This window comes from Astatotilapia calliptera, chromosome 2 (genome assembly GCF_964374335.1).
Source record: "Astatotilapia calliptera chromosome 2, fAstCal68.1, whole genome shotgun sequence".
Lineage (NCBI taxonomy): Eukaryota > Metazoa > Chordata > Actinopteri > Cichliformes > Cichlidae > Astatotilapia > Astatotilapia calliptera.
Window position 1 is genome coordinate 5657532 of NC_137423.1, and position 17776 is coordinate 5675307.

General features: G+C 39.7%; 1 protein-coding gene and 1 long non-coding RNA gene across 2 annotated transcripts; both read left to right on the forward strand.

Annotated features, from left to right (window-relative positions):
* The first annotated feature begins 247 nt into the window (after window positions 1-247).
* On the forward strand, window positions 248-901 carry LOC145430155 (uncharacterized). Its single transcript, XR_013910590.1, has 3 exons — window positions 248-486; window positions 572-683; window positions 764-901. It is a non-coding gene; the product is annotated as an uncharacterized LOC145430155 (long non-coding RNA).
* Window positions 902-8005: 7104 nt separating this feature from the next.
* aga (aspartylglucosaminidase) lies at window positions 8006-17719 on the forward strand. The gene is made up of 9 exons (XM_026182660.2): window positions 8006-8318; window positions 10915-11068; window positions 12286-12398; window positions 12967-13079; window positions 14195-14303; window positions 14746-14821; window positions 14969-15076; window positions 16534-16667; window positions 17525-17719. Exons 1-9 carry the CDS (start codon window positions 8192-8194, stop codon window positions 17623-17625), a joined length of 1035 nt encoding a protein of 344 aa, XP_026038445.1. The 5' UTR covers window positions 8006-8191; the 3' UTR covers window positions 17626-17719.
* The last annotated feature ends 57 nt before the right edge of the window (window positions 17720-17776 follow it).

The window sequence follows — 17776 nt, forward strand, 5'->3', positions numbered from 1 at the left end:
TGTTTCTCAGCACAATCTATAATTTATTTGGATAACATCCTCAGGCCATATATTACGCATGTGACACATCGCGGACATGCTCTCAGTTCATTGCATATTATTTGTATCGCACTTCGGTTTCTTGCAAACGGGAGCTTTCTGTATAATATTGGTGACGCTGAGCACGTTTCCAAGGCTACTGTCTGTCGGGCAGTCAGGTTGTTACAGTTGCACTGAAACGTCTCCTGTACTCGTCTGTGGTGTTCCCCGGTCATAGACCCACAAGATTTATCAAAGAGGGATGCCACAAAATTGCAGGTATCAGGATGACCAAAACTTAATTTATGATGTGGTGATACTTGAACTACTACTTAAATTTCACATTTATTCTCACGGTTCCCAGGCGTGATTGGCTGTACAGATGGCACCCACATTCCAATCATTGCTCCTTCAGTAAATGAAGGAGACTATGTGAACAGGAAGTCTTTCCACAGCATTAAAGTACAGGTACATAGTTCCCTGTAGCATGTCAAACTAACAAATTATTTCATTATAGTAATGGATGCTAATTTGTGTTCTCTGCACTGTGAAGATCATATGTGATGCTGCCAACATTATCACAAATGTGGAAGCCAAGTGGCCAGGCTCTGTCCATGACTCACAAATATTCCGTGAATGTACACTGAGCACAAAATTTGGACATGGTGAGTTGAGAATACTTTAAAATATATAAAGACCAATTGCTTCAGGGACATTTGAACTGAAGTGTATCCTTCTGTCTTAGGAGAGTTCACTGGCTACTTGCTTGGTGATAGGGGGTATCCATGTTTACCCTATTTGCTTACCCCTTACCCTGACCCTGAACCGGGCCCACAGCAGCGATATAATCTGGCTAATTGCAGGACAAGAGCCAGAATTGAAATGACTATCGGAATGCTTAAGGCCCGGTTCCAGTGCCTGCAAAGACTCAGGGTCACCCCAGAAAGGGCATGTGACATTATTGTGGCATGTGTGATTCTTCACAACATTGCCACAATTAGAGGAGAACACTGTCCTTCTGAACCAAACATCAGCAGTGATCCAAACCATGAACATCCTGACCCTCCCACGGACATACAAGATGGAAGCGCAGTCAGAGACACCATATGTCACAATCATTTCTTTTGACCCATCACCTCAACATGTTGAAAGAGGAATAAACAGATTTTTTGTTCAACTGGCTTCATTGGTCGCCTGTGTTTCCTGTACACAAAGTATTAAAAGATGTAAACCTCATAAAGTGTCTCTGTTGCTTCCTCCTCTGTAACAGCTGTCAATGTTTCTTCATTATTTTCCTGTAGTAAAGAAATAAACAACATTGCTGTTCTACTGTAAACTCATATAATCTGTGGAGTATTACTCACAACTGCATGTTGGTCTGGCTCAACAGGAGGCTGCACCAGATGCAGTACACCACCACCATCAACTGATAGAATATGAGGTTCATACAGGTCACTTATAACTTACAAGGGACCAAATGGCAATTAACAAACATACCAATCACCTTACACTTCATTGTCATTATGCTCTCAAAGACAACCAAGGCTGAGGGAAGGCAAAATCAGTAGGAAAATAACTTCACTACAAAATAATTCATTATGGTAAAGAGTTTATCAAATGAATGAGTAGCACTGCAAAGGTGACTGTGGAGAAAGGATGTATGCACATCATTTATTATTTTGGATTTACCCCTTATGTAGGCACTTGTGTCTTGCGGGGTTATTGACTCAGAGGATGTCCCCGCAGAGATGCCTTCGGCCACAGGGCGCCCACTGTTTTGGCTGAGGGCCAACTGCTCAGCCTCTGTGAGTGGTGGTGGTGGTGGAGGACCCCCACCTGTTTTTCGGGCCTCCGCTTTTTTTCTGTTGGCTATAACGGGCCACATTTGAGCATACAGAGTAAGCAAATATGTACTTGTAATGTGCTCAGATAATTTCAATAAGTGCTTACAGAAAGAAAATTAATGTAGCCTCTAACTGCAATTGATTTACATGGGACAAACAGACCAAGCACTATGGCTCATAATACAATTACACCTTACCTGTTTGGACTATATTTTTATATTTCATTTTTACTTGCTGCCAGGAACGTTTGGGGCCTGTTGGGTTGCACCTGCGCTCACGTCACATCAAAAAATAAAATGTATAAAATAACAAATAAAATAACATATGATAAAATAACGTGTTAAATGGGTGGAAATCCCTAGATCAATGTTTAAATTAACACTCACGCATTGACTCTGTCGGCTATGTTTTGCCATGCATGCTCCCTTTCTTTTGCAGCTGTGGCTGTGTTACTTTTTTCCGCGGAATTTGCATGTTATCGGCATATGCTGCCATCAGAATTTCGGCCTCAAGCGCTGTAAAATACATTGACCGCGCCTTCTTTCCCTCCGTCTCCATGGTGACTCGCTTAATCTGTGCTCCGCTTATCAGGGCTTTATGTATCCTCGTCCGCGCGCTTCACTTGGGGTTAAAGCAACTCCGCGTTGACTGAACTAATTGTTATCAGCCTTTCTGAAACCGAATATTCCGAGTTGGACAGTTCGGGGTTACTCAACCGTGAGTGTCGTTTTTCACTCTGAGTTTTCCAAACCGGCTTCCTGAAACAGGGCCCTGTTCTGTACACTCTAATTCCGTTGTTTTCATTCAAATTCCGTTGTTTGTTTTCAAATTCCGTTGTTTTCATTCTAATTCCGTTGTTTTCATTCAAATTCTGGTCTGTTCATTCCAATTCTGTTGTTTTCATTCAAATTCTAGTCATTTCATTGTAATTCCGTTCATTTCTTTGAGATTCTGTTGTTTTCATTCAAATGCTGTTGTTTTCATTCTAATTCTACTCTTTTTGAAAAAAAATCTATTGTTTGTTTTAGAATTCTGTTGCTTTCATTCAAACTCTGTTCTGTACACTCTAATTCCGTTGTTTTCATTCAAATTCCGTTGTTTGTTTTCAAATTCCGTTGTTTTCATTCTAATTCCGTTGTTTTCGTTCAAATTCTGTTGTTTGTTTTAAACTTCCATTGTTTTCATTCAAATTCTGTTCTTTTCATTCTGTTTCCATTGTTTTCATTCAAATTCTGGTCTGTTCATTCCAATTCAGTTGTTTTCATTCAAATTCTAGTCATTTCATTCTAATTCTGTTCATTTCATTGAGATTCTGTTGTTTTCATTGAATTGCTGTTGTTTTCATTCTAATTCCACTCTTTTTATTCAAATTCTATTGTTTGTTTTAGAATTCTGTTTCCTTCATTCAAACTCTGTTCTATACATTCTAATTCCGTTGTTTTCATTCAAATTCTGTTGTTTTCATTCTAATTCTGTTGTTTGTTTTAAGTTTTGGGTGATTAGATGCTACCAGTAGAGCTGTTATAAATGCTAGCACTGATTCTAAAAATGTCCAGAACTCCAAAGCTCTCACCATAAAGTCCACAACATGTAATTCATATGATTTGCATAGTCATTGAATCATTCAGTATCCCCAGTTCCCTAGGACACTTAGACAGGGGTCACATTAAAATGATAATGCTTTATCATATGATAAAAGTGATCACTCAGAAAACCTTTGCTTTTTAAGTGCATATGAGAGCACGAGGGTGGGAATGGATGTTTGTGTCTGTGTGTGCCTCTATGTCTTTGTCTATATGTCAGGTTGGGTATCAGACGCCACCTCTCTGGGGACATCTCAGGCCCTCCAAGGTTTGGAGGCCTATCTCCACCCACCACCACTTCCCCTGCCAGTGGCGGACTCCCTCAGGTGTCGGTGCGTTGGTGGTTCTTTGTGTCTGGGGGTGGGTGTCCGGGTACACACCGGCTCACTCCTTGGCGGCCACTTATCGGGGCCTGGAGCCTGGGGCTCGCTCGGGCCACTTCGGAGGTGGGGTGCCCCCGGCCTCTCGGCCTGGGGCTCGGTCACTCAGGCACAGCCGGACGAGCTCACGGGCGCGTCACTGCAACTCCCCCTGGCTTCTGCTCCGTGGCTGCTGAGTGAGCCCTCATCTGGGACTCTCCTCAGCTCTTACTGGGACAGTGGCGCGGCTGCCCCTCTGTTGGTCTTCCTTGGTCTCTTGTGTTCTGGGGGCCTCTGGATGTCTGGAGTTTTGATCTCCTCCATACCTGCTTCATACCCTGGAGGACGGGGCTGTGGCTCCCCACACTCCCTAGCAGATCGTTACATGGAGAAACCTTTGGAATGCAAGCATGCTGATCCACACAGGTATGCTCACAGGTGTACACACGGGTATTCACAGACGCGGACTACAGCTTTCTTGGCTGCTGCCTCAAAGCACATTGTACGCTGTCTATCTTGCGTGCTGCACAATATTGTTTATTACTTAGTATCTACTGATATTTACTGCTAGCTAGTTTATTGTGATGGTGCCGTTTTTTTTATTATGTTGCTCTTTGTTGTTTGCTTTCTCTTCTGTATTTTTTTCTCCATACAGGTGATCCAGGTGTTTTTTTGTTTTTTTTTCTTTCTTCCCCCCTTCTCACCGTCTCTTCTCCCCTTTGGTTTTCTTTCTCTCCCTCTCTTTCTTTCATTCTTTCTCCCTGTCCTATCCCCCAGTCATGTCTGTCCCGTTTGTAGCAACTGAAAATAAAATAAATTCATAATTATAATAAAGGTCAATCAAATGGACCAATATGGCAAGGCCATGATGATCCACTTGGTAAAATAAATCCGCCTGGCATCTTTCTTGGCCTTAAGACAACAATTCTGATGGCTAAAGATCCAAACGGGACACAAAAAAAAAAAAAAGAAAAAAAAAAAAGAAAACCTTCGCTTTAAAATTCAGTGACTCTTCACTTTAAAGTGACAAATGGATATAAACCATTGCAGTAACCCATTGCAGTTTTTTGTGTGTATTTTAAATTATTTTGAAAATTATTATTCTTTTTTAATCTATTTATTTTTTCGTTTCAAAGTTCAGTACTTTGTCAGCACCCCTTTTGGAAGGATAAGGTTTGAGTATCCTTTGGAAAGTCTTTCCACACCTGGATTTGGGAAGTTTATCTATTCTTTCAGGCTGATCCTTTCAAGCTCTGTCAGAGTGGACAGGATACATCCATGAACTGGCATCCCTGGGACTCCCGACAGAATATTCTATATGATATGAGTCTGGGAGTACTCGGCCACTAAAGGTCTTTTTCTGAATCCCTCCATCTGTTCTGATGAGTCTCCCTGTCTCCACTGAATCAGCTCCATTGAATTAGGCTGTCACCACCATGTTTCACGATAGTATTATTATTCAGCTGATGAGCAGTGCCTATTGCTGGAGGATGTTGCTGGACTTTTTAACCATATTATCTTTTGTCATCCTCATTTTTGTACATGCTCCTTAAAATGTTGTTTGGCAAGCTCCGAGTTCCCGAATCCAATATACCCATAGAGTAGTTCCCGTGTAGTCACTTTATATTCAGACAGCAGGAACTTTTCAAAGTTCTTATAACTAATAAAGGAAATCACCTCTTTTTTATGTGTCTGCACTAGAGAATATATAACTAGGCTGAAATAAAGCACAGAGGCACTAATCAAGGCAGCACAGGAACAAGTACAAGATCAACATAGGTTGAGGTCCATCACACCATTCAAGACCCCATATGCAGGCTGTTTAGAGATGTGCCTGAGGTACCTGATGGTACCAGGCAAGCCATACATGGGATGCCATAATGTCTGGCATAGTAAACAGGAGCATCTCTGCCAAGTATGGCCTGGAGACCCAAGGTCAAAATGGGATACAATCATGAATGATGAAGCTAAAATCCTGCGGCACTTCCAGATAAAGGTGGATAAATTTGTGATCGCTAACCAACTATATACTACTACTAATAATAATGATAATACTAATGGATTGCATTTATATAGCGCTTTTTGAGACTCTCAAAGCACTTTACAATTCCACTATTTATTCACTCTCACATTCACACACTGGTGGAGGCAAGCTACAGTTGTAGCCACAGCTGCCCTTGGGCAGACTGCCATATCACCCCATTGGCCCCTCTGGCCAACACCAGTAGGCAGCAGGTGAAGTGTCTTGCCCAAGGACACAACGACCGAGACTGTCCGAGCCGGGGCTCGAACCGGCAACCTTCCGATTACAAGATGGACTGCCAATTCTTGAGCCACGATCGCCCCGTTAATGGTGGACAAGCAGAGAAAAAAGGTCATAGTGGTAGATGTAGGTACATCAAGTGATAACAACAACATCAGGATGAAAGCTTGAGAAATACCAAGGACTGAGAGAAGAGCAACAGAAGATGTGGAAGGTAAAGGCAACAGTGGTCCCTGTAGTAACTGTAACATTTGGGTATGTGACCCCCAAACTGGACCAATGGCTCCAGCAGATTTCAGAAATGACATCTTTGATCTCTGTCCAGATGAGGGCAGTTCTAGAAACAGATACGTTGCTGCATAGGACCCTCAAGTTCCTGAGCTTGAAGGACAAACAAAGACTGCCCACAGGGTGAGTCAAGTACATATATGATTAACTTTGTAACACCATAATGATATGCCTCAAAGCAAGAACGTCCTAGATTCGAATTCACCAGCCAGCTCTCAGCTTTCTCCCCAGTTTATGTGTGTTCTCTCCAGGTACTCCCACTTCCTCCAACAGTGCAAAGACAAGCATTTTAGGTTAATTAGTGATTCAAAATTGGCAGTAGGTCAGAATGTGAGCATGAATGCTTGTCTGTCTCTCTGTGTCAGCTCTGCAATTTGCAACCCTTTCAGGATGTACCCCGCTTCTCACCCTAGGACAGATGACAGCTGAGATAAGCTTCAGCCCCATGAAAAAAAGTTCTTGATAGTGTGCTGTTGATATGGCTGATGTTCCTGGAGGTTCTCACTTCTCTCGTTTTTATCTATTTGTAATTACAGGTCTACAACAATAGCAGGACTGTAAAAAAAAAAAAAGGTCTGGACACTTTCTGGACATTTTTATTAGTCTTGTAGTTGAGCTGACTTGATGTCGTTGGCATTTTATCTTGTAATACTTAGTGTGTACAGCTTCTTATTTTGTATAACTTCAGTTATTTCCTCTCCTGACAGGAGAGGTGTAATGAGAGCAGAGCCTGCAATGAAAGTGTCACCAGAGTGCATATCTTCAGCCACACAATCTTGTTAGTTTTTTAGGGTATAATACAGAGATCAATAGTATGATGGCAACAAGCATCAAATTGAACCCCAAGAGACACCTTTTCTGCATGTGTGGAAAAAACTGTACATGGGCAGATGCAGCAGCTTGATAAAGATAACAGAAGGCTATCTAACACCAACAATGAGCAAACTGAGAGACAACCATAGAAGTCCTGCAACAAATGTATATTGTATACCCTACGTCTAACAAACTGAATATGTGTCAAGATAACTGCAGCAACACAGCAGGCAAAGCTGAAAATAGCCTGAGAAAATAGCCAGCAACAAGGGGAGCTCTATGGGGCAGCTTTGTCAACTTGCTGAAATTTGCCAAGCACAAACAGACTGTCCTGAGATTAAACCTTCTAACACAAACAACAACAATGGCTGAAAGCACAAGCAGCAAATACTTAGACACACTCTTCAAGCGGTCAAGTCTGAACGCACTGGTGCAAGTAATGAGTAGAGCCAATAAAAAGGTCAGGTGGCTGCAAGAATACAACTGGATGTTATTAGTCTAGCAAATTAGCACGATAGCAGGCGTTAGCTTTCCTCGCATACAAAGTTAATCAGTCTGAATCAATATTGTGCTAGTAAGCAGCACATTAGCTTGTTAAATATTAGAAAACTGTAAATTTACAACAGTACTTTCCAAACTATTTCCTATATGCTGGTTTTTCTAACAAGTGAAAGCTGTCGCAAAAGAGGTTTACAAGTTCTCTTTCATGTTTGAAGCCAATATTACTTCTATAGTTAATATTTGTCCCCCTTCGAAGTATTTAAATAAAAAAAGACAAAAAATAAAATTATTCATAAGATAACACAGTTCACGTGAGCTTTTCATGACTGTTCCTTTAATGGAAAAAACCCACCCACTCAGCATGTGACCCAACAAGGAAGTTTAAATGCGAGATTAATTAAACACACGAGTTGTGTTTTTCAAGCAGCTCTTGTGTGTTTGTTTTTCTAACGTCTTATGGGGCTGTAAATGGTAACCGCGCGAATATAGCAATGAAGTGATAAAAGTGTTGTAGTAATATCCATGCATCGACAGGACAAAATGTTTACATTTCTACTGATTTGCACTTTAACGTCGCTTTTAACTCTTGGACATGCATCGCTACCTCTTGTGATCAATACTTGGCCATTCAAGAATGCAGCGGCTGCAGGTAGGCCAATCTTTTACACGACTATGAATTGTGTTAGACAAAAAAAAAGAAAGATTCATTCAGGCTGGAGCCCAGTCACGTGACACTGTGGTCTAAAATTGCAGTTAAACAGAATCCACACACACCAAAATAAAAAAAATAAATCTATATGTACTGATCGATTGTTTTCTGGCTGAGCTTTAACAATCAGTGGGCGATTTGTCACGAGGGGTTTTGCAGCCCACTGAATTTATACCACTGTTGCGCTCTGTTTTATACTTCCGCTTTCAAATTGAGATCCAACTTGTAAGTGTCCTAACGTATAATTTACATACTAGTGTATATCCATGCTGTTGTATTGTTTGGTCTGTTATACTGTTGGCAAACTGATATACTTAATCATGTTGAGAAAAGTAAGAAAAGGTAAGGTGGGTAGATGGTGTTTATATGAATAACAGATGATAAATATGAGCTATTAAATATTCATCTACGGCGAAATGTGTTCATATGTATGATTAAGGGGCCACGTCAACTGTCTAATTATTTAAAAAAAAAAAATTAGATAAAAATAAGCCTACTACTACACTCATTAGCCAGCTGCCAACCCCATTCAGTTCATAATGGCATACTTGCAAGTTCCTTAATACAGTAAACTTAACTTCATAAGTTAATGTGTCAAATGATGTAATGCTATATTGATAGTGTAAACATCACTCTTTGGAAATATTCAATATTTAGTAAATCAGATCTTGTCCTGAAATTTAAATAATATAAAATAGCCTATTAGTACGGTTGCAAAGCGACATGATGCATAATATCTATTATCGATTGGAACCTTCAGGGATACAAGATGTACTTGTGCACCAGTTTTGGTTGCTCAACTCCTGATCACTTAAAGGAGAAGTTTGTGAGCAAACAGACAGAAAGAGGGAGAGAGAGTTTGTGGGTTTTAGTGCAATATTTCACTAAAGTTACAGCTATGTAGGTTTGCAGACAAAAAAATAAAAATAAACAAACAAAACATAAGGTAATTCATGATCTTCAGAATAGAAGGACAAATTGGATTTAGCAGCTGCACTCCTGTTGAGTCTAATATGACAGTTTTCTCAGAGTATTAGTTTGGTTTTCAGAAATGACACATAAATTATAAATAAAAATAACTGTCTATAATTCTATTTAGCTGCAGAATTTATTGTTAAAGTCAGTAGAGTCATGTTGTATTAATTAGCAGGCATCGTGGTACTTGGTGACAATCACAGCCATTGGTTCTCAAATGCAAAGGTTTGCTGGTTGCTGTTGCTCTGTAGGACTGTAGGCTTTTCTATGGGTACATATTAGTCATCACTTGCAAGAATCATTGTGTTCATTATGATTTTGTTGCATTATAATGCAAGAAAATGCATACAAAATTCTCCAAGAGGAGAACTGTTTTTTTTGTTTGTTTGCTGTATTCATGTGGCTCACATGGAGCTTATCCATACAGTATGTAAGGCCATTAGCGGCTTAGATGGGACTGCGAAATGGACAGAACCTGCTAGGCTTCTTAGCTGCCATTGCCACGTCTGCCCATACTCAATTTGATTTCCTTCTGGATGATACATTGGACATGTTCAAATTGAAACTGAAAATATTTCAGCATTGCTTGGGACTTATCCGTCAAGTGGATTTTCACCAGGTGCACAGCTCAAAATGAAAAATGATAGAAATGGTATTCAACATATTTTGAGCAACAGCTCAGACCTGTAGATGATTAAAGTTAACTAAAAATCTCACTATTTGATAGATGGATGCCCTTTCATTTATCAGATGCATATCACCTCTTTTCCCCAAGGAGGATATGAAAATGAAAAATGTACCCAGCTATCTGTTTTGCGGCGAGATATTTAAAGGTGTAGTCTGTGAGCCACGGCTATTGATCCGCCCATGCAGGCCTCCTTTCCTTTGGGGGCTTACAGAAGCAGATGACAATAGCAGGCTAATCTCTTCCATTCAGCAGCATTTTCTAAAAGAAAAGGATGTAATGCAGAGTTTGATATGAAGAAAAAAAGAATTATATCTCAAGACAAGAGCACTAACTTGAGAATAGAATTTCAAGAGAGATAAGTCATAAATGATAAGAGGGAGAATATGTGTGGTGCTGAACACAATGAATTTAGAAGCAAGCTGGTGGCAGGCTACCAGTTGGTATTTTGATCCCCCATGGGCACTTGGGGGATCAGTGACCAAATGCTAGTGTGTTTTCTGTTTAATACCTCTGTTTTGTACTGGTCATCTAAGACAAACTTTAGCTCATAGATTTTTAAATTTGACAAGCAGATGCCATCAATTCAGTTCTATACCCTACAACAAAAGATAACCAAACAAAACACTCGTTTGACAAGTGTTTCTGTAAAATTTTGCAGCCAAATGCTACACTGGTTGACTACCAAATGTACAAGATATCTCTCAAGGCTTTGTCAGCAGTGTCTTTGTCAAAATTCTGTCAAACAGATTTGCTAGACAGAGGGATTCCATCCTACCCTTGCAAAATGTGACTGGCAGAGGCTTCCTGTCATGGGGACAGCATTTGTTTCATTGTACAGTATATTGCATGCTGATTGATTCATTGTGTCTGCAGCATGGAGTGCCCTGCAGTCTGGTGGCTCAGTGTTGGATGCAGTGGAGAGAGGCTGTGCCCGCTGTGAAATGGAGCAGTGTGATGGCAGTGTAGGCTATGGCGGGAGCCCAGATGAGTCTGGGGAGACCACGCTGGATGCATTGATCATGAATGGGTAAACCGTGGACATGTCCTGTGCTTTTATTATTAGTAAAAATCTAACATGGGGTAAAAAAAAAAAAAAGCCACTTCTATAACAGCACAGTTAAGCAATAAAGATTGATAATGCAGTTAAAAACTGTTACGTTTTTCTCTAGCTCCTATTTGTCTAGCTTTCCCCCCAAATCTTATGATTTAATAGTATGTAATGAATGCCTGAGCCTAAATGAGTATAGGATTGATTGCATTTTTTAAAACTGGAAATTACATATATTTAAAAGAGAGTTTCTTAGATCTTGACCATGCTAATTAAGCTCCTACAGTTTAGTTAAGGCTTTTACGAGCCTTAACTGGTTCTTTCCTGTAACTTGTTCTTCAATAAAACAGTCTCAGTAGGATCTGAACATTTAACAATTATTATGTCCTAAAATATTACATTTACCCACTCAGAAGTTTTTATGGGAAGTAAATGTAATCTTGCAACAAAACCAAGCGGCAAGCTGTTTGTTATTTCTCTGTGGAACAGTGCTTCTTTTATTTTGCAGGGAAATTGACATTTTTTGGCTACAAAGTCATGAATACATTGCGAGGATAGGATAGTCTCCTCCACACAATCCAATATAGCTGCATAAGAAATCCAGTAGGTATCACCAGCAGATGTATTGTAGCCTCTGAGTGCTGGAATCTAAACCATAAAATTTAATGTAATCCAGCAGACCAGTCTGGCAATAAATATCAGCTCTGCAAAATTGTTGAATTTCTGATACTGTGTCAGGGAGGAGTTAGCTCTGTGGAAATTCTAGAGGCTTTAGTTTCTTTTGATAAATATTAGAAACACATTTCAGTATAATGTAGCCTATTACACTACCACCGCAAAGGGCAGCCCTTAAAAATTAGCTTCCATTCACTCACACTCTCAGAGAAAATTCCAGGCATTTCTCTATTTGGATTTAGCTGAAGAATGGTGTGTTACAGTCACCGCTAAGTAAGCCAGGTGTGTCAGTGCATACACTCCCTTACTGCTGAAAAACATTGTGTTCATCTCTGGGCAACTATTTATGAGGGGTACAGGGGGTTAGCAGTGTGAGGGCAGTGTGTGATGCATGCACCTATTGTTGGAGCGTGCACTCATTCCTAACACTAGTTTATGACTGATATATATGACTTGCAGATACTGTTTGTGCCCAGTAAACCAGAAATGATGTTTATTTTCTGCGGATTCTCTGTGAGCAGTGATACAATGGAGGTGGGAGCAGTTGCAGACCTGAGAAGAATCAAGAATGCCATTGGAGTTGCAAGAGCTGTGATGGAGCACACTGAACACACATTGCTAGTGGGAGAATCAGGTATTATTATGGTTTACGTCGGCAGGAATTGTTTTCACATTCTTGTTATTTGTTCAATATCATACAGTTTTATTAGAGCCAAAGAATTTCAGACACTGTTTAATCTTTAATCTGTAGACCTCGTGACCTGCAGTAAAAAGTCTTGAGCATAAAGAGAATTCCAAACCACAAGAGTTTTTATTTTTCCTTTTCCACTAAATTAGCACATTGTGAGAACTGCACACTGGTATGCAAGTCATTTAAAGGAATCTGGAGGCCAGTGTTGAATCTTTTTTCTTCCCCAATGTAAAGTATTTGTAAATCAAATAACATAGCTCATATGTCGAGAAATCCTAACAATCCAGCGAATCCTTATTGAACCTTTATTCTTCAGGAAGTAGTAAGGTCACTTGCATTCAGAACATTGGCCTCTTGTCCACCTTCAAAAACCAAGGCGACAAGTTTAAATGAGATGGAATTGCCTCAAGTCCCTCCTTTGTTTGTGACCCTTTGTTTTTTGTTATAACCCAAGGTCAGAGTGGTCCAGAATGTCTAACTTGACCTGAAAGTATTACTTCTCTTTTTATAGCTTCAGTGTTTGCTGAAAACATGGGCTTCATTGCAGAAGACTTGACTACCAACAAATCTGTGAATATTTTCTCAGAGTGGCTGAAGGGCAGCTGCCAACCTAATTATCGAAAGGTGCGTGTGTGTGTGTGTGTGTGTGTGTGTGTGTGTTTTAGGCTGTGTGTTTTTCTCACTTGTGTTGGCTACAGGCGTGCTGCTTCTAAAAGATTGATATTAAACAGGACAATTGACAAGCATACTAAAGTAGTTCATAAAAGAGCCAGCTTTTGTGGTAGAGGTGATGCCCTACAGCAGTGGGTTGTTGCTTTTCTATAGAATGCTCCTGTTAATTTCGCCAATAACTTCCCCAAATTTCCAAACTAAATCAGCTGTTATCTGTCTACAGAGTATCCAGTGCTCAACTGATTAAATTTAAACTAGCTATACAGCCCAGTACAAGAAGTGCCTGTTCAAAGTTCATCTTCACAGTAGTGGAGGAATAGATAACACTGATCACTTGCTCTTACCCTAAAGGGTCCTTGGATGTTTTAAAGGGTTTTAAATTCACCTTATTGGAATAGAATATAGCACTTTGCTTTGTTACTAATGCACAGGCAATTTGAGAACACATTCGAGCTTTGGCATGATGAACAAAGTGTAAAGAAGTAAAGTTGCTTCTGTTAAACATTCTGTATTAAAAGACCTTTTTAGTCCACGTGTTAAATTTAACCTGCACCCAAAGCACAAATGTTGTTAGGGGTTTTCAAAAGTCACAGGTTTTACAGCTGTTCACCCAACTCAAAGGGATTCCACTTACCTGTAACTTCAAAGGAGCACACTGAACTTTTCACACCACTCTATGCAGTCAGTTGACTCACTCATATCAGCAGACAAGACTCCTTGAGTTAGAGGCAGGGAGCCCTTTCTTAAACTACCCCCATGCTCTGACAGATATCCACATCTTGTTCTCTGTGCTGACACACTATCCAGAAGATTGAGGTGGTCCAAAAGGTTGTCTGTGTCTCACCATGACATGTTTGACTACTGAAAGACAGGGAAGACTCCCTACTGTATGTTATTAAATACCAAACCACTTGGTGACAATAGCGCTGATGGTTTTATGTAATTAAATCATGGCAAATCAGAGTGCTCGCAGATCAGCATGTCTAGCTTGTGTGCCATTACAGTAATTGAGTCTCGGGATAATAGCATTATGCAAACAGTGATGCAGTTTTGTCTTCTGTTGAAAGAATGTCAGTCCAGAGCCTTCCAAATCCTGTGGACCATACAGGCCGAAGGCAACGTGGAAACAGAGCAAGAGGGCACGGCATGCTAATATCCATGCCCATGACACCATAGGTAGGTTTTTACCAGCTGACACAGAGTCGGCTTTCCTTAGGCATGTTATAATTTAGTATTTAACTACCTCATTGAAACCAGACAGGTATGAAAATATGTTTAGTTGTATAATGGGCCACATAAAGAAGGCTTTCTGTAGAGTTTCTAGAGTTTGAATTTGTATTTCTGTCCAAAAATACTACTCAAAAATAAATATTCCTTATTGCTTCTACATGAATTCCCAGTTTAATGGGTTGGAGCTAGAGTTATATATTACTGATCAGTGTGCTTGGAACTACTGGGATATTTCATGGTGTGTTCGAAAAATTTAATCAGTGTCGACACTAGCTCACACGGGAGCTTGTAATTACTTTGTCTAGCCCCCCCCCCCCCCTTTTTTTTTTTTTTTTTAAACCTATGAAGAGGTGGCTGGTGTTTCAGAATCAATTATTTTTTGCACCAGGGATGATCGCTCTTGATCGTGATGGCCATGCGGCTGCTGGTACATCAACCAATGGATTAACTCACAAGGTTCCAGGGTATGTACATTATAATGTTTTTTTTTATCCATATATAAGATTACATACAGGGTTGTAGCTCAGGGTTAGCTCCAGATGCATATTTTTTTGTGTACTTTTTATGAGGCACTCTACTGTGTTTACATGCTCATGTTTCCTGTCCTGCAGTCGTGTCGGGGACTCTCCTATAGTGGGTGCAGGTGCCTACGTAGACAGCTTAGCTGGTGGTGCTGCTGCCACTGGAGATGGAGATGTCATGATGCGCTTTCTACCAAGGTACCTCAACCATTTTATTATTAAATAAATAATAAATACACTTTTTGTCTTTTGTGTCAGGAAAAAAATAATCTACTTAGCAACATAACTCATGTTAGAGGGGTTTATTCTTAAGTGTAACTAAGGGGGTGGGAAGAGATTTACTTTCACTCTATAGATTATTTCAGTAAATCAAAATAGGTGTTATATTTATTCCAGAAAACAATGTGAAGTTACTCTGTTGTTGTACTTATAATTCTTTAGGACATCTCGTGTGGTTTGAAACTTCTTTGTGACTTTTTTCCCAGCTACCGTTTAAATAAAAGGACTGTTGGGTGGCTTTTTCCTTGACAGATTTATTTATTTATTTTTTCAAAGAGAATATCGACATATGGGACGTGTGTTGATTTTAAACAGCCAACTTTGGGCTTGAGCCCCAAGCTGCAAGTGCAAAAATAGTATTATAAAGAGTGGAGGTGTGACTATGTTGCCCCAAAACTGTCATTTGTACATTCCACAGCTGAAGTGAGATTTCACTAAAGCGACTGTTTGTTTCCAGGCTGTGAGAATATATTTGTCTCAGAAGGGTTATTTTTTTTTAAGCTTTATTTATCTAGGATAGTTTAGCGTGCACACATACTGAGCTGAATCCAGCTTAACATTCAGCTACACGCATGCACAACACAACCTGAAGGGTCCCCATTTTCAATCAGATTATTATTCACTTCCAGGAACTGCTGGGTGGTTAGAGAACCGTGTTACTAGTGAAAGAAAGCCCTTTTCAAAGCCCAGGTTTCTATACCTGGTATGTCTGATTACAACTCTGCCCAAGGACTATGCTGTCAAATTGCAGCAGCACCAGGCCATTTTAGAAACGGTTGCCTTCTGTGTTGGAATCATTCTTAAACTGCTTATCCATGAATTCTAAATGTTTAAGTGACTATGAGATGATTTCCTATGTTGGATGCACTATATATATATATTTATGTGTTAACACAAACTAATTTTCTTGCAATGCAGTCTGGAAAACAGCATGCAGGATTGTACTTGTCCTGTCAGAATAATTCACTGAGGAACAAGGCTCTTGGAAATTTTCCATTTAAAACCCCCCCATACTTTCACCGAGGTCAATTATAGAAAATTTGCAGTGTGTCACTCATTGTTTTGTACAATTGACCTAAGGCTAATGGAGTTAATGACACCAGCAGTGTCTGGATGGAGCAAATAATTTAAAAGTAATGGTACATTAATACAAATGCTCCTCATGTTAATTTTTGTACACTTTGTGCATTATGTTCTTGTATACCATAGAGTGAGGCAGGAATCCTTCTTTTTCCCCATTAAGTAATTATTCAGGTTGTTGCGTTATTTTATCCCATGTTATGACTTCAAGCGCATCACTGTCATGATCCTGGTTGGAGGCCCTGACAGCACTTGTTAGTTTGCCTCATGTGTGCTCCGTGTAATCCTGCCAACAGCTACTTGGCCGTGGAGTTGATGAGGGCCGGGGTGGATCCCTCAGCAGCCTGCAAGTCGGCCATTTCCAGAATCAAGAGGCATTACTCTGAGTTCTTTGGAGCTATCATATGTGCTAACACAACAGGGCATTATGGTGAGTGTTGGAGTTTACAAATCGTACAGTTCCTTGCCCAGAGTACTGGCACAAAAACTGACAAATGTATACATATTTCTTTAAAGTAATACTCACTTAAAATTTTATCATAAACATGTTTGAGAGGGAGATGATAACAAGGCAGTCCTTTGTAAATTAGACCTGAACTGAACAGATACAATTCAAAATTTAAAGATTAAAAATGTAACCATAATCCAGTGGCTTTAAAACAATATTTTACTGCTATAATATCATTAACAAACAGTAACATTAAGTATGCTGAAAAGCATACTTGATGCATACATACTTTTCAAGCAAATGCTTTCTGGGACTGAGAAATAGCAGCCTTAATGAAGTTCAGGCATTGCTGTAGCAATCTTTTGTACAAGGGTTTAACTAGATCACAGCAACATTAAAGTTAAATGAAGCTGTCTTCACTTCTGTTTCTTTTACCTTTACTCATCAGCTCCAACAAAATTTGTTCTACCCTAGAAGTTATTTTGTTCTCAGGTCAACCACCACAAAGTCTGAAATTAGAGTGTCAGCCAAAGCGGCACACCCTTCATCTCTTCTTGTTCAAATAAGACAACCTTTTCATCTTTAAGTAATGTATCCATTTACCCTACATCCACAATGTTTTCGTTACCACCTGCTTCTTACTTTGGCACCAGAGAAAATGAGGTCTGAATGAGACACCTGGATAAACAGATGTTAACAGGTTATAAGAATTCTCATTGTCAAACAGCATATGCATTTAAAAGTCGAATTTCATGTCACAACTAAATGGGGTCTTAATGAGAGAGGGTTATAAAGGTTTGTGTTCCTGCAGTACTTCAATTTCCTCTTCATCTCTGCAGGTGCAGCTTGTAACAAAGTCCCCGGCTTAGACAAGTTCCACTTCATGGTAGCAAACTCCGAGACAAACGCACCAGTCCTAAAATCTGTTGATTGCTTTTAAATCATTTATAACTGTATGGATATCTTTAGAATTAATACTATACATGCAAATTTTATGATCATTTATTTGCTAAATAAAATCTGTTTTAACTGTTGATGGTTTTGCATTTTTGGATTTATCTACATGTCTTAATTAAAGGTAAACTCATAAT

Bases quoted from the DNA above. Each gene is read 5' to 3' on its own strand.
- aga (XM_026182660.2), top strand. From the start codon at position 8,192: ATGCATCGACAGGACAAAATGTTTACATTTCTACTGATTTGCACTTTA. The intron at 11,069-12,285 runs GTAAACCGTGGA...CTCTGTGAGCAG, and splicing joins GATGCATTGATCATGAATGG to TGATACAATGGAGGTGGGAG. The intron at 16,668-17,524 runs GTGAGTGTTGGA...TCATCTCTGCAG, and splicing joins TAACACAACAGGGCATTATG to GTGCAGCTTGTAACAAAGTC.